The 17,600-nt window shown below is 35.9% G+C and overlaps 2 protein-coding genes across 3 annotated transcripts; one reads left to right on the plus strand and one right to left on the minus strand.

Moving 5' to 3' along the window:
* Positions 1-4,305: 4,305 nt before the first annotated feature.
* Positions 4,306-14,415, plus strand: LOC105157878 (1-phosphatidylinositol-3-phosphate 5-kinase FAB1B). 2 transcript variants are annotated; one of them, XM_020692747.2, is made up of 12 exons: positions 4,306-4,628; positions 5,250-5,907; positions 6,665-7,414; positions 7,705-7,858; positions 8,015-8,359; positions 8,687-9,535; positions 9,640-9,971; positions 10,425-10,548; positions 10,645-10,815; positions 11,412-12,950; positions 13,370-13,636; positions 13,713-14,415. In XM_020692747.2, exons 2-12 carry the CDS (start codon positions 5,318-5,320, stop codon positions 14,046-14,048), a joined length of 5,457 nt encoding a protein of 1,818 aa, XP_020548406.1. In that variant the 5' UTR covers positions 4,306-4,628; positions 5,250-5,317; the 3' UTR covers positions 14,049-14,415. The 2 variants fall into 2 exon arrangements, with proteins under 2 accessions (XP_020548406.1, XP_020548407.2); XM_020692748.2 differs by having other exon boundaries at positions 5,482-5,907.
* A 147-nt stretch (positions 14,416-14,562) lies between these two features.
* On the minus strand, positions 14,563-15,523 carry LOC105157879 (LL-diaminopimelate aminotransferase). Its single transcript, XM_011074383.3, has 3 exons — positions 15,297-15,523; positions 15,061-15,185; positions 14,563-14,822 (listed from the first exon to the last, which is right to left on the minus strand). Exons 1-3 carry the CDS (start codon positions 15,459-15,461, stop codon positions 14,690-14,692), a joined length of 423 nt encoding a protein of 140 aa, XP_011072685.1. The 5' UTR covers positions 15,462-15,523; the 3' UTR covers positions 14,563-14,689.
* Positions 15,524-17,600: the final 2,077 nt, after the last annotated feature.

A 17,600-nucleotide genomic window follows, 5' to 3' on the forward strand; every position in this document is an offset into this window, starting at 1 on the left:
TGTTGAGGAGCTAAGAAACCTTTCTTATATTTGTCACGTACTATGTGACAATCAATTTTCAAGTGTTTTGTTCTTTCATGAAATACGAGATTTGCTATAATGCGAAGTGCAGATTGATTGTCACATAGAAAGGGGATAGGGGTAGGCACCTTTGTTGTTTTGCTTGGGGACAGATATCACAAGTATGTGCTGAAATTTTATTCTCTTTTATCAATCCAGTGTGTGTCATTACATTGTTTGAAATGTGACCTAACCTTCTATGCCAAACTTCAAAACTAGTGCTGGATACATTCAAACTATTGCATAGATTGGTTGTCAAGGATGTATAGCTTGCCTATTAAGCTACCTACTGCAATGATTTGTCTAGTCTTCTGGTCCTGCATTATATAATAAGTAGGAAAAAAATTTGAAACTAATGTCTGATTTACTGCAAAGTTTATTGACAGAAAGGAGGTTAAACTTCAGTTTAGGAATATAGACAACATCATGCAGTGAAATTTATCAAATAAAAGAATGTTCCCTGTCTTAACGACAGAATGTTGTGTACCATCTGCAAGATGAATAAAGGAGTTAGTCTTGCTGGTACTAAGTTTATCAAAGAATGTTGGATTATTAGACATGTGTGTGGTAGCACCACTGTCTATAATCCATAAATTGGAACACAGTTTATCTATAAAGGAAGCTTTGAGACATTTACCAGAATAATCAATCCTTGCAATGCTAGTTGTAGTAGATTTTCCTGATTCCATTCCTCCAAAGTACTTTTGGAGTTCAGTTCTTACAATCTCTACAACACTTCCTTCACTTGTTGCATTGTGGGCTTGCTCTCCAAATCCTGCAGCCATGGAAGCCCTGTTGCTTCCTTTTCTTTGTTCAACAAGAGTTTTATACCAATCGGGAAATCCATAGATTTCAAAGCAAACTTCTTTGGTGTGCCCAGTTTTCCCACATTCTTTGCAAATCTGAGATTTCTTGTCCACATTGGTTTTCCTTTTCTGAAACCCCTTTGGTTTTTCATACGTTCTTGTAATTTGCATAGCCATGTTTTGTGGTGGACATGAATTGCTGGGATTGATTTTCCTTTGCCTTTCCATTCTCAAGACTATGGAATAGGCCCTGCTTGTGCTAGGAAGTGGATTCATCATCAAAATTTGGCTTCTTGATTGCTCATTGGCTTCAATTAGTCCCATTAGGAACTACATCAATTGGTCTGATTCTTTCATCTCTGTAATAATTTTCATTGCCCCACAACTGCATTCTGGAGTTGGTATAATGCAGGCCAATTCATCCCATATTTTCTTCAATTTAGAGAAATAAGCAAACATAGAAAGAGTACCTTGAGTGATTGAAATCATCTTCCTTTTCAGCCGATATATCATTGAATCATTACTCTGTCCAAATATGATTTCTAGTTCAATCCATAGATCTTTTGAAGTTTTGGTGTACATGAAACTTTCAACAATATCTTTGGATATTGAATTTAATATCCAAGAAGTCACCATGTTGTCAGCCTTCACCCATTGCTCGAGTTCTTTTCCAGTTTCTGTAGGCTTGACAGCTTCTCTATTGATGAAGCCTATTTTATTCTTAGCCCCCAGGGACAATTTATATACCTACTCCATGATAGGAAGTTAGATCCATCCAGAGATGCAGTAACTAGGCTCAATCCTGGATTTTCACTAGGATGCAGTTTGAAGTTTTCTGATTCTTCTAACATGGCTATTCTTGATTAAAATTGAGAAGAAAGTACATAAGGTATATTATACGAAATAGAAGAAAAGGGAGGTTATCAGAGACCATCAAAGATGGCTCTGATACCATGTAGAAATGTAAAGGTTGATGCACAGGGAAGCCATGGAAACAATTAACAAAGATTTCATTCAAGAAGAAAGGATACTCAGCTTACAGTTGAAGAGGACGAAGTCCTCTTTATAAGCATTCAACAAAATAAACTGATAGGAACTAATTAACTAACTAATGAAAACTAATAAAGCGTGAAAGCGCTTATAAGCAAAAACACAACTTAAGGCCACGGTTATAAGAAAACATAATCCAACTAAAATACATAAGGTGCTATTCTCATAAATGCGAGGACGATTATCTCAGGTACTGTAGCTCTTCTTCCTCCTTCCTTCATCTGCACACGACTGTAGCTCCTTGGTGAAGAACACAGGACAAAGCTGCCTGTAATTTTACATATATACTTCTTATGTACACGTTAGAACTTAAAACTACTTTTAAATTATTATTTCAATTTATAAAAGTAGTAATTTTTTGTATTTATATGAATAAAAATAAATATATGATTTTTTTAAATATATCTATGAAAAGGCTTCATATATATATAATAAAAGATAATAAAAAAATCGAATCCTAATACAATACATCACGATCAAAAATTCAATTATAACTTAAAAACCCGTCGCAACAGAATTTGTTTGGGTTTTGGTCTAATCCAAATCAATTACCATTATAATCTTATCAAATTATTCATCATTAAAGTTAAAAAAAATATTTCGTATCCTAATTAATAACAATGTTTTAGATGTGTATAAATAAATAAATAAATAAATTGATGGAATAACGAGTTTAATATGACACACTTGGCTCAATCAATTTAAATCTAAATTTCTCTGTATGTAGGTCCACTTGGCTCAATCAATTTAAATCTAAATTTGTGCATGCGTAGGTCAAAATTTACAAGATTTAATATGATGATTGCAATTCCACCAAAACTCTATAAGCGATCAAATATGGTACACGGACCGCTGCCGTACAACCTAAGTCATTGAGGTCATAATTAATTAAAATAAAAAATAATAATTTGATAATTAAATTATGGCACTAATGGTGAAATTTTTGTATTCATTAAATAAAATTGAAGGAATATCTAAACTAAAGCAATTATGTGAATGCAGGTGAAGTGCAAAACAGCTGCTACACGGCTCATGAAATGGCAGTCATAATTGCTGCAGTTTCCTCGAAGCTGCAGCTCCAGCTCACATTCATCTGGGCATGCTTTTTAAATCTTCCTTCTTCATTTATTTATTTATTCTATGTTTATTTTCTTTTCATATATTAATATTAGCTCAATTATTCTTGAGTTGGCACCCTTTAAATTAATAAATATAATACTTGCCCCTCTATAATTAAATATTTCGACAAAATTATCCCTCTATTCTTGTTTGTGAATTGTCTGTTGCGGTAGTGTGGTTGGAAAAAGTACATAAAATTAAAGATTTTGAATACCCGTGGGTAAGATGGTCAAACAATGTGTGAATTTATGAAAGCTTAATTTTATTTTATAGAGAATAGATAGTTGAACTATGTATTTTATTTGGACAGGCAGAATGGCCACTAATTATACCGTATAATGACAGGAACTGTTAATATTTTAAAAGTTGAAGGACTAAAATAGAATTTCAAAATGTTTAGGAACTGAAAACGAATTAATGACAATGCATGAGGACTATAACTGTTATTATCCATGAATTATACATTTATGAAAGGATTTATTTTTTTAACATTTCACATCTTAAATTCAACTAAAGTTTTCTTAATTGGGAAATTTTTTTTTTATTTACAATAAAGTAAAATATAATTAATAATGTGAATAGTTCAAATTTTAATACATTTTTACAAATTTAAAGTTGAGTAATAAACGGGTACAATTATCACACAAAAATTATTATGTAAAATATTTTATTAATATGATAATAAAAATAAGTAATTATATATCTGTTAAATAGTTTCTATTTGAAAAATATGATAAAATTTATTTATTTATTAAAGTGTTTCACTTTGATTAAGCATATCCAAATGTCATTTTATTTTTAAAAGTATATATGAGTTTTTAGCATATGATATTTATTATAAAATTTATTACCATACTTTTACTTTTAACATTTTCATTTATTAAAAAAATATAGTTTGAAAATAATTTAATATAAAAAGTACTGAATATATTAAAAATAATATAATTATCCAATGCATGACGTTAATTTTGTTTGACCATTTAATTTAAGGAGGATAATTAAATACTATATTTGTTAGTATAGGGGGCAAATGCTATCTTAATAATAGTTGAAGGGCAAAGTGTATTTGACCATAAATAATTAAAAATTTTAATTATTAAATTAAAAGAAAAACCTAAAAATAATCTTATTACATCATTTGCTTACATTATTTATGTACAAAATACATTTTTAAATAAATATTATTTAAAATAAGAAATAAGCGTACATGGATTTCCCAAACAGCCATTTTCTCTTAACTGCTCAGAGCACGCGTCGGTCTCTGATTGGCGTTTACATAAATTTTCTTCTCTGTTTTTTTCTTGTGGGAGTGATTGATGAAACGCCCAGCACACATATTTCAGACAGTCACTTTCTTTCCAATCAATATATATATATATATATGTATGTATGTATATGTATGCATCCTGTGATGAGGCAGATTATTTCAGTTAATTGGTGATATCTAATGATCGTGTGTGTGTGTGTATATATGCTTATAATTGTTTATTCCGGGGGAGATGATCAAGGATTTAGGGCAGACATGCGGTGGTTTTCTTGAATGAGAAGAGTTCACCTGAAATTCCGCGTTGTGAGTGAACTGTTGACAGAGAGGTTTGAATTGGATTTCATTGATTTTATCCAGTAATTGCGTGTTTCGCGGTATTTTGCTTGCAGGGTTATATGTATAAAGCTTACCTTTCTATTACAAATTTTCCTTGCTAGTCCGGGCGAAGAGATTGATTGTGGATTCCTTTTTTTTTCCTATCTTTTGGATATGTGTCTGGAGTTTTGATGTTAGGTCACTGGGTCACTGTCAGAGTTTGGAATTAAGTTGGATTTGATATAATATATATTTTGATTTAGGACTTCTGTACATGATATTCTTGATTTGATCAAGGAACTGAAATGGAGATGAATTCAATTATGGGATTTCCTTTTGTGTTTGATTGAGCACGGGGGGCAACATTGGGGATTTGACTCAAATTTCAGTGACGAATCAAGACTGCGTGCGGCTCTTGTAGTAGTTGGTATTGAATGTTCACTGATGGAAGTTCTGCTCTTTTTATTGTCTTTGCATAGAGGGGGGGTTTCTTTGGGTAGTAATTAAGAATCTGGCAGGTTCTCGTTGGGTGTAAAGGTTATTGATTAGTTTGCTTGATTAAGCTTGTTAACTAGCTTATTTTCCAAAATTGGAGTTTTACCATCTGTTCTCATACTCTTGGTTTGGGTTAGACATGGACTTTAGAGTTGGGAAGAAATGAGAATATCAAAATGAAAGCAACAGGAGACTTGTTCTGCCAATGGACAACTCAGATAGGACAGTCTCTGATCTGGTAGGCTTAGTTAAATCTTGGATCTCATGGCGGTCCGAGCCTGCACATGTGTCGAGGGATTTCTGGATGCCCGACCGGAGCTGCAGGGTATGCTACGAGTGTGATTCACAATTCACCTTGTTTAACCGCAGGCACCATTGTCGACTATGTGGCCGTATTTTCTGCGCCAAGTGTACTTCAAATTGGGTACCAACAGAACCGAATCAACTAAAGAGTCCACCAGAAGAGTGGGATAAGATTAGGGTCTGTAACTACTGTTTCAAGCAATGGAAACAAGGTTTGACGGTGCCCATGCACAATGGGCAACAAGTTGCCAGTCTGAACATCAGCAGTAATTCACCCACAGAGACCAGTTTCCTTAGCACCAAGTCTAGTACCTGTGGCAGCAGTAACATAACATTGGCATCACTTCCACAAGCACTCACCCCATTTCAGTCAGCAATAATGGAAACAGCTATAGAAAGGCAAAGTGTTGGATTAGGAAAGACCAATGAACAAGCTGTGGACATTGGAGAACCGAATGTGTCTCAAAACAAATTTGGATTTTGCCAAAACAGGTTCTTTCTGAATCTCCCTTTTGTCTTGAATTAGGTGACCAATTATGCTAGTTATGATCTCTGCTTAAATTACCAGTTGCTTAAAACGTAGTATAACTCATCTCAGTAAGTGGCTTTGGGAATCTGTCACTGTTGCATGCTGACAGCTTCAGTTGGAACAGAGCCATTACTGAGGTTTTATTTCTAGTGGAGGATGCTTTCACATGGTATTTTAAAGGATACTACATTTATTTATATTGAGGTCTTTTACTTCTGATAGCATTTTTATTTTGGACATCCTGATACATGTGAAAAGTGGAAAGTTCTAAGCAGAAAGGATCTTGGTTCCTGTTTTCCCCGATATGCTGTGTCTTTGTGTCTTCTGTTGTATATCACCTCTAAACTGATCTGCCAATTTGCAACATAAGCCAGTGCTTTGGATTCTATTGGTGATTTGTCTACCCAATTTTGGTTGAGTGCTCTCAGAAAGGGTTTTCCAGTGAAATATTTGTTTAATGATGAATTCTGCCTGGTTGAAAAAGTTGCTTTTTGACTCACGTCATACTTTTGCTGCTTAAATTATGAGAATGTCTTACTATTTTTCTTCATTTATGCTGCCAAAGGTGTAGATCTGCAAAGTGCCTTGAGAGTGTTTTATGATACTTCCTTTACTGCAAACAGTATGCTCTTTCTATCTCCCTCCTGAGAACTTGTATACCTTCTAAGATAATTCCTGATCTGCCATAGTGTTGATGACACGCACATATTCTCTGAACAGGAGTGATGACGATGATGAAGAATTTGGACTCTCTTGTTTAAGTTCGAGAACAAGTAATTTCACCGAGGTCAATGGTTATTACGGTCATATTCAGTTTGATGATTTTGACACCGACTATAAATCACGTAAAGTTCATCCTGATGGAGATGCTGTTGACTCAAAAAGTATGAGCGGCTCTCCTGTACATAATACTTTTCATTCGCAAATTTCTGAAGAAGTCCAGAAGATTGTGAGACAGGATGTCGAACATGATATTAGTGAGGATTGTGAGGCACCTTCATCATTGTATGTGGCTGAGGATGTTGATGCTGAACCTGTGGACTTTGAAAACAACGGAGTTCTTTGGCTCCCTCCTGAACCAGAAGATGAAGAAGATGAAAGGGAAGCACTTTTATTTGATGACGACGATGATGATGATGGGGATGCTGTTGGAGAATGGAAAAATTTTCGTAGTTCAAGCAGCTTTGGGAGTGGGGAGTCTCGAAGTAGGGACAAATCCAATGAGGAGCACAAGAGAGCTATGAAGAATGTGGTTGACGGTCATTTTCGGGCTTTAGTAGCTCAACTCTTGCAGGTGGAGAATTTGCTTGCAGAGGATGAAAATGACAAAGAGGGTTGGTTAGAAATAATTACAGCATTATCGTGGGAGGCTGCAACATTGTTGAAGCCAGACACAAGCAAGGGGGGGCAAATGGATCCGGGGGGATATGTGAAAGTAAAATGTTTGGCTTCAGGGCGTCGAAGTGAGAGGTAATTGCTTATGTGACTGCTCTTGATGTACATCTATCTGTAGATTTTTGAGAAATTCTTCTTCACTGATAAAAATTTCCACTCTCATCATACTTCACTGAATGGATTGTTATGAGGAAAATAAGAAATGGTAAATGGTTGACAGCGATATTTTCCATAGGATTAGGTGAATATGCATATCCAATTCTAAAACCGTATGACATGACTTACATATATGTGCTAAGTGATATCTTGGATTGCTTCATTCTTCAGTTTTACTGATGATCACTTTTATATACTTGCCTCATCAGTTTGGTGGTCAAAGGAGTTGTTTGCAAGAAGAATGTTGCTCATCGACGGATGACATCAAAAGTAGAGAAACCTCGCTTGCTAATCCTCGGAGGGGCTCTCGAATACCAGCGGGTTTCTAATGCTCTTTCAAGCTTTGATACTCTGTTGCAACAGGTTGAGATTACTGATCTTTTAAATCATTTAGTTGATACTTGGAACCAAAATCTGATCTTTGTTGTTAATTTGTAATTTATTACTTGATATTCTTTAATATAAATCAATGTCTATATTCTACTTGATTGTTGACTTGTGCATTTGCTTTGTTCCCAGGAAATGGATCATCTTAAAATGGCTGTTGCAAAGATAGATGCACATAATCCTGATATTCTTCTGGTGGAGAAATCTGTTTCTCGACATGCACAGGAATACCTTCTTGCAAAAAACATTACGCTTGTTTTAAATATTAAAAGAACACTTTTGGAGCGCATAGCCCGCTGCACTGGCACCCAGATTGTTCCTTCGATTGATCATCTATCATCGCAGAAATTAGGATACTGCGACATGTTCCATGTTGAGAGGTTCTTAGAGGAGCATGGCAGTGCTGGTCAAGCTGGGAAGAAGCTGGTGAAGACACTGATGTATTTTGAAGGTTGTCCAAAGCCACTGGGCTGCACGGTAAGCCTGTTACAACCTACAAAAGGAACAACTGAACTCATATTTTTATTAGATAATCTAATGCTCAAAGATTTCTGTATCATTTCAAATATGATGAGATGACAACAAATACTGCTTTGAAGTTTTAGCAGAAATAGGTAATTTCTAATCTTGCAATAGTTATATGAGTTCTGTGCAGAAGATTTTGAAAGTTTATCAACAAATTCTTGTCTTTGTATTTTCTTTATGTTTCAAAAGTTTATTGGGGGAAAATTTAATGTGTGTGCTTACAGCTATCTGGTCTGAGCCTACTTTTCTAAGGGTATATTATGCTGTTGATTGCTTCAGATATTACTTCAAGGTGCCAATGGTGATGAGTTAAAGAAAGTGAAGCACGTTTTGCAATATGGAGTTTTTGCAGCTTATCACTTGGCTCTGGAGACTTCTTTTCTTGCTGATGAAGGTGCCTCTTTGCCACAACTTCCATTGAACTCCCCAATTACGGTGGCACTTCCAGAGAAACCATCTGTCGTTGACAGGTCTATATCAACCGTACCTGGTTTTGCAGTTACAGCCGGTGAAAAAACTCCTGGTTCTCAATATGTTGGTGAACCACAGAGGTCTAATAGTGTGCCAACTTCAGATCTCATAAAGGTAACAGGTGCATCCATTCAGGGGAAAGAATGTTCAGGGACATATAACCTTCCTGTTCCAATTGGTTCTCAGCATGCCGAGCCGCTTCTCTTGTCTTCTGTCAAAGATTTTCTTCACTCTGCTTTAGATGAGCCCTCGGTTCATCATGCATCAGTAGATCAAGGCATTGTTGATTTGGCCATGTCTTCAGAGGCAAAACCTTTTGAAGTGGACAGACTTGCTGCCACCGGAGATAGCCATCTCTCTAGTGATCTTGGAGTCTCAATAATTGCTGGAAATGATTACTGTAATATTGATGCTACCCCAAATGCTTCAGAGCTATCATTTTTGCAAACTGACGTAAAACTTCCTGAAGAACAAACTGCTTTGAAAGAAGAGTTTCCTCCTTCTCCGTCAGACCATCAAAGCATCTTAGTCTCCTTATCATCTAGATGTGTATGGAACGGCACTGTCTGCGAAAGATCCCATCTGTTTCGGATCAAGTATTATGGTAGCTTTGATAAGCCATTGGGTCGATTTTTACGCGATCATTTATTTGATCAGGTACACGCTCTTTCTGCAAAAATTAAGGAGAAACTTTGCTCTCAAAGTATTTCTTGGAATAATCCTAGGCTTCTTGGGACTGACAGTGTCTAATTTTTTGACAGAATTATATATGTCGCTCATGTGATATGCCTGCTGAAGCTCATGTTCAGTGTTACACTCATCGACAAGGTACCCTTACAATCTCTGTGAAGAAACTACCTGAAATTATTTTACCTGGTGAAACAGATGGAAAGATTTGGATGTGGCACCGTTGCTTGAAGTGTCCAAGAGCTAATGGCTTCCCACCTGCAACCAGAAGGGTTGTAATGTCTGATGCTGCATGGGGATTGTCCTTCGGGAAGTTTCTGGAGCTAAGCTTTTCAAACCATGCTGCTGCTAGCAGAGTGGCAAGCTGCGGCCATTCTTTACATAGAGACTGTCTCCGGTTCTATGGGTATGATCTCTTGCTTGGTTTCCTTCATGAAATTACTGTGACCTCGAGCATCAAGAATACGTATTAATATCTTATCCCAACCACCACACCCGCAGAAAGTAAAAACATAAAAGGAAAAAATTACAAACAAATAAATAAAATTTATATTAGTTCAATTTGGCAATCAAGCATACTGGAGTCACATATGACTTGATTATTTTGTATGTCATGCACAAAACTTGGGGATTGTGAGATTAATCACGCTGTTGAACGAGAAAACCTGTTAACTGAGGGTCGTTGCCTCCTTCTGGCTGTTGTACTCTTTCACAAATCTTATATTTGATGGATGGCTTGCTTTTCCTTCGGAAACTGTGAGAAAACAATCAATAAAGCATGCTGCACTTAATCTGGTGAGGGGGCATTTCAGTTCCTTTGATTCATTTTGCACGCTTTATAATGTTGGACCTCATGCAGATTTGGGAAAATGGTTGCTTGCTTTCGTTATGCATCAATTGATGTTCATTCAGTGTACCTGCCTCCCCCAAAACTTGATTTCAACTATGAAACTCAGGAGTGGATAGAACGAGAATTGAATGAGGTGAAATGAGTATTATATTTTATCTTTCTTTATTTCTGGATTTCTGTATATGTGAAATGCTCCAGTATTTATTCCATCTTTCTATCTAACCCACAGGTGGTTAGGCGAGCTGAGCTTTTGTTCTCTGAAGTGCTAAAAGCTCTTTATCTTCTGGTAGAAAAGAAATCAGGCCGAAGTCTGCTCAATGGTGGCATGAACATTACTGAATCAAGGGGCCAGATAGCAGATCTAGAAGGAATGTTGCAGAAGGAGAAGTCAGAATTTGAGGTCTGGGATCAATTCAAATCTTGATTTACCTTTCCTGTAGCAATGGTCATGGTCCATGTATGTTTATATTTCTGTTCATAATTGATATGCATGTCAGTGACGCAGAAATCGTTGATTTTTATAACCATCGTTTATGCTTTTTGCACCATTGACTATTAGATATGGTTTAGATTTTTCTCCTATTACAGAGTTCAATGTGTTAAACAACTCACTGAGTAATGCTTGCTTAATTTTCAAAGTTGTCATTTGCTTGGTTTTAGTTAAAGTAAAATTTTGGTCAAGAAAAGAAAGAAAAGGTTTAAACGTAAAGTAATATAGTGTCTGTTTGACATGAAGCAAGCTTTCAGGATGTTTGGGGAGGACAAGATCTAGCAACCTCTTAAAGTTGTCTCTTTTGCATGGTTCTAATCGAAAGTGAAGTAATATTCGCTCTCTGTGACATGAAGCAAATTTTGGGGACATTTGGGGAGGGAAGATGTAACAATCTGTAAAAAGTAGGGATCTTGCTGGTAGTGGAAAAGTTTTTGATGCCAAACTATGTTAAGATCCTCAACTTTTAACCACATGTGTGTTGATGAATATATGTGATTTGGCAGGAATCAATCCAGAAAATTTTGAACAAGGAGGCAAAAAAAGGCCAACCTATCATTGATATTCTGGAGCTTAATCGACTCCGAAGACAACTAATCTTCCAGTCTTACATGTGGGACCACCGCCTAATATATGCAGATAGTGTAGATGTTGAGAACGAACCCGATGTTGTGGAGGTTACCTCTTCAGAGCCCATTCAGAAACCGCCCAGTGATACTGAGAAGAATCTTGACAGAAATGCCCTAGTTAAGATTAGTAAGTTTTTAGGTAATTCTGAGTCTATTGCTGCAGTTACAAAGCCTGAACAAAATCCGGATCATGGGGTAAGTGATATGCCCAACAATCACTCTGAGATCAGCCATCAAAGAAGCGATGTATTTCTTAACTCTGATCATGGAAATCAAAATCCACTTGCACTTTCTCATGGGACACAGGCCACTGATGAATCTGATCCTCTGTTATCCGGTGCTACTGTTCGTAGAGCACTCTCTGATGGGCAAGCTCCTGTTTCTTTATCAGATACCCTTGATGCAGCATGGACTGGTGAGAGTCACCCTTGTACTGGAATCCCCAAAAACAATAGTTTTTCTGGATTAGTTGAAGCACATACTTCATCCGCCGTTGGAGTATCTGACAAGTTGGACGTGGAAGACCATAAGGACGACCTTACCATGTCTAAGGTGTCTCAGTCACCTTCAGTGTCGTCCACCAAAGGTTCGGATAATGCGGAAGATACTGTAAGCTGGTTAGGTATGCCGTTTGTAAGTTTCTATCGATCGTTAAACATAAATTTTCTAGGGACTGCTCAGAAATTGGATACACTGAGTGAATATAATCCAGTATACATCTCGTCGTTTCGGGAGTCCGAACTCCAAGGTGGGGCGCGGTTGCTCCTACCTGTGGGAGCTAATGACACTGTTATTCCGGTGTATGATGATGAGCCAACAAGTATTATATCATATGCGCTCGTTTCGCCTGATTATTTTGTCCAGCTATCAGATGAGCCTGACCGGCCAAAGGACACTGCAGAGTCTTTGATTTCTATGCAGTCCCTTGATTCTGGGAACTTTCCGTCATTTCATTCTTTGGACGAAATGTTGGAATCTTACAGAAGTCTTGGATCTGTAGACGAGAGCTTTTTATCCTTAACAAGTTCTCGTAATTCCTCATCTTTGGATCCCCTCTCACATACAAAGGCTTTGCATGCCAGAGTGTCTTTTGGGGATGATGGACCTCTTGGGAAAGTCAAATACACCGTTACCTGTTACTATGCTAAGCGTTTCGAAGCCTTGAGGAGGATATGTTGTCCATCTGAGGTGGATTTTATTAGATCCCTCAGCCGCTGCAAGAAGTGGGGAGCACAAGGTGGCAAGAGCAATGTCTTCTTTGCAAAAACTTTGGACGATCGATTTATAATCAAGCAAGTTACAAAGACTGAGCTGGAATCCTTCATCAAGTTCGCTCCAGGTTACTTTAAGTATCTTTCTGAATCAGTTGGCTCCCGAAGTCCAACATGCCTGGCAAAGATACTTGGGATTTATCAGGTATATGTCCAATGGAACTGAATTCAACTTTATTGAATTGATTATGGTTTTCTCACATCCCGCAGAAAAGCAATTAAGTTTATTTAGAGGTTTACCTCTAGCATAGACAATCTGACCTGCTTTGTTCATAATCCACAATACCCATAATCTTACACATGTTCAAGGTACTTTTCTCTAAGCAATACTGCTTTGCCAACTTATGACACGAGAAAACTTATGTAATATACTTGTGAGAAGGTTTTATTTTGAACTTCCAATTTTCTTGTTCCTCTTGGTTGGAAATTGTTATTTGTTTGTGTTCTATCAAAAGTAGAACTGATAATGGATGTTGTGTGCTTTGTCTAGACAGTTTTGTATCTGTGCCTTAGCATAATTTTCTGAAACGCCATTGGTGATTTTTCTGGTGTTTTGTGAAAAAGGTTACATCCAAACATCTCAAAGGAGGGAAGGAAACAAAAATGGATGTACTGGTTATGGAGAATCTTCTGTTTGGAAGAAACATTACAAGGCTTTATGATCTGAAAGGATCTTCCCGATCACGGTATAATCCTGATTCTTCTGGAAGTAATAAGGTTTTGTTAGACCAGAACTTGATTGAGGCGATGCCTACTTCTCCAATTTTCGTTGGAAACAAAGCCAAAAGACTATTAGAACGAGCAGTCTGGAACGATACTGCTTTCCTTGCTGTAAGTTTGCACCATCTTCCTTTATCATTGATGAATATAAACCACCTCTTTATATTCATGGAACTTTCTGTGGCAGTCAATAGATGTGATGGACTACTCGCTCCTAGTTGGGGTCGATGAAGAGAAGCATGAGCTTGTTCTTGGAATTATCGACTTTATGAGACAATATACATGGGACAAGCACCTCGAAACTTGGGTTAAAGCTTCAGGTATCCTAGGCGGACCCAAAAATGCTTCTCCAACCGTAATTTCTCCAAAGCAATACAAGAGGAGATTCCGAAAAGCCATGACCACCTATTTTCTGATGGTTCCTGATCAATGGTCGCCCCCGACAATTGTGCCTAGCAAGTCTCAGACCGAGTTGTCCGAAGATAGCTCACAGCATGGGCAAAGCTTGACGTCTGCTGAGTAACAACCTCATTCACTTGTATATTTCAAACCTACAACTTCCAAATTGCATTCCAGGTCTCAGTTTTTCGTTGTTCATATATTAGTTTACCCTATTTTTTCTATTCTTTCGGAATCCAGTTCCGCCTGAATTCTCTCTAGAATGAGAATTCTTGATTGTTTCTTAGGAAATTTGCAAAAAGTTATGGCAGTTCGGCCGTGCAAAATCTCCTGGTCTAAATGTTGGACGACCTCCTAGAAAAGTTCGTTTTGTACACATGTTTTCTGTTGTTATCTTCTCTCCCATGTTTTTGTACTTGGAAGAAGCCAAGTTGTACATGGACTGGTATATGTTGGTGTAGTTTTTGTATAAATTGAGGTTTCTTGAATCACTCAAATGTTTCTGCATATTTTCGCCATCAGTTTGATTTAGCCGATGTTTGTCCTATCCTTATCTACTTGCAAAAGCTAATGAAAGAACATCATGGATTCTATTGTGCATATCTGAGATTTGTAAGAGAAGAAAGAAAGAAGTATACTGCTGTGGACAATTGCGGACTTCTTATTATTCACACTGGAGATTCTAGAGAGAAAAGAATTCTTGTTAAGTATACATCCCAACATCTACATCAGTATATGTTGTCTGAAGCCGACACTAGCTTTTACTTAACAGAATTTGTTGAATCCATTACGGTTAAAATCCTTGTGTTCTGCTACCCCTTTGTCTGCACCGCTCAACTCATTCTCATCACCCACATGAAGCCAACATCTTTGAAGCATGTCGATAATCTCAACGTCCCTGCTCTCGCAAAAAAATAACAATCACTTGCCAAGGATACTAAACTGTAAAAACGACGTATGATCATTCAAGAACATAATCACTGACGGATATATAATCACTATTTATCCGTCAGATCAGTCCAACTCGATTCAAATGCTGTTTTTTTAAACTCAGAATTGCAAGAAACTCGACCTTTTTAATTCTAATTAGCATATGTTTGTTGTATAATAATAGTGTTGCAAGAACATCCTGGTACCTTGAATTACAAGTAAATCTTGATATCTGCTGATGAAAACGAGGACCCTCATCGTACCCTTCACATGTTATCTCCCCATTTTCATCTTTATAGCAAACAATACCAGCCGATCTATCTTCAAACACCTGCAACAAAAGAATCATCAACAAACAACAAAAAAACAATGTGAAAAGAACATGAACAGATCAAAAACTGAAAAAGAATTCTTGAAAAGTAGTTGAATGAACCACAGACACCTTTGTCCTGTGATGATCAGATGATTTGATCCGAAGATGAACTGATGATGAGATATGATGATTGCCGGCACACATCACCAGTCTACAGTTTCTTGGCCGTTTTAGTGAAGCAGGGTGATGTAGAGGTAGAAGAGGAGGTGAGAAAAGAGAAAACCTTATAGCCATTAAATCAGAAAAATAAAGCAACAAAGTATGCAAGAATGAGAGGTTGGTTTTATTGTTTATTCTAAGGTTGTGGGACTTATTGGAGCAACATTATATTATTTTTGTGTAGTAATGAAATGATTGATTTGTCTTTAATGTTAATAATATACAAAGTATTAATTAAATCTGGATCTTACACTGTTGGTGTCTAATCAATAATGCATTATCTTCTTAGGTGAAAAAATAAAAAAATCGGCATTGTTTTGGTGGGGGTGGGGTCCATTCAGCTTATCTTCAACCTGTTTGAAGGTGATGAAAACCTGACTCATCTTATTTGGTGGGGTTGGAAGGAATGATTTCTCATTTGATCAGAAATTCTTTTTGGGTCTATACATAATTTGTTTAATTCTTGTGCTAATGATCTGAGTGCGTATTTCGAATTCAACTACACTAATAATCATTAAATCTGTCAAAATTTGAGTCAGTTAGAATTGGAGGTCATATGAATTAGGTAACTATAGGGTTTAGGAGACGTTTGAGGTGGTTTTCATGAGGATATTAGATAACCTTTCAATTGTTAATTTCTTACATTGGGATATACTAAACTTTGTGTTTCTTGACAAGTTGTATGGTAAATATTAATCCACTTGAAATAGAAGTATATATTATTGATGTGCAAACACATAACAATCATTCTTATTTTCATCCAAGGTAATTCTTGAGTATCATAAGTATACAAATCAGAAAAACAATATAATCAGTTCAAATATCGTATAAAGCTAAGACAATAAAAGGGTAAATTATAAGGGATTCTTTTAAAATTTGTTATAATTACAAATATTCTTTTATTGTTTTAAAAATTACATGTATCTCATGAAATCAACGGTTGTCTAACAAATACATTCTCTTGATAGCCCATTATAGGAGATATTTGTTAGACTATTATTAATCTTAAAATGATACTTATAAACAAAAAAAAATGTATTCATAATTATAACAAATCACATAAATTTCACTTGCAATTTAAGGTATTAAAAAACCAAAAGTAAACTCATGTTTGCATGATTGAAGACAATGAAGAAATAATGAAACTTTGTTGCAGGGTAGACTTAATTATTTGTCTGAGTTGCAATGTTGGAGCCACGCTTTGGCTGTAGTAATTTCAAATTGTTCTTCTTGCATGCTGACATGGTCGCCTACTACTCAACTATTATTAGGTGATATATACTTTTAGGGCAGTCATATGTATATGTAATTTGATGTTATCCACAATCAAACAGACAATAACTCGTTAATATTTATATTCATATATATATATATATATCAATTAATTAATAATATTTTGTATGTATTGAGATTGAGATTGAAAGAACTCTCGAATATTTTATTTAGTAATACAAACAATGATGTATTTTATTACAATGATGAATATTATTAAATAAAGAGTTAAGATCCCAAGTTCAGCTACCAAGAAGTGCTTATTATGTGGAACATATTTGGCTTTTGACAACCTCCAAGGGTGGTGATGCTGGCCTGTAACCTATACTTATTCCAACATAAAATATTTTTTAAAATTAACAGACGTCTAACAAATACCCCTACAATGAACTGTCACGAAGGAGTATTTATAATAAAAATAATTTTTTCATTATTTGAAAAATTATGAATACTTCCTAAAATTAGCGGTCGTCTAACAAATATCCCCCTTACAATGGACTATCACGATAGAGCATAATTTTTCAAACAATGAGAGAATTTTTGTAATTATGATAAATTTCAGTAGAGCTTATCAATTTGCCCTATTTTATATATAAAAATATAATACCTATGCGAGTGAATAAGAACTGGAACAGATAAATGGACTCATTTATGTTATAGAATGAATGTTGGGCCTATTATGTTATGTGTAGAAGCCCAAAACAAGGAACTAGAATGGGCTTTGGTCCATGTAGAACCCAATTCAAAACTCCTATTGGTCTTCAGGCACATACTTCCAAATTTGTTTTTAAAATTGACCAGTTTTATTTATTTATTTATTTATGAATAAATCGTCAAGTTATGATCACAATAATTAGCAACTATAATATTGTTAACATTTTATTTAATTAATCAAGAATTTATTAAAAGGGTTAAATATACTTTACTCCTTAGACTATTCTT

This window comes from Sesamum indicum, linkage group LG3, assembly GCF_026168435.1.
Source record: "Sesamum indicum cultivar Baizhima isolate 11 linkage group LG3, ASM2616843v1, whole genome shotgun sequence".
Classification (NCBI taxonomy): Eukaryota; Viridiplantae; Streptophyta; class Magnoliopsida; order Lamiales; family Pedaliaceae; genus Sesamum; species Sesamum indicum.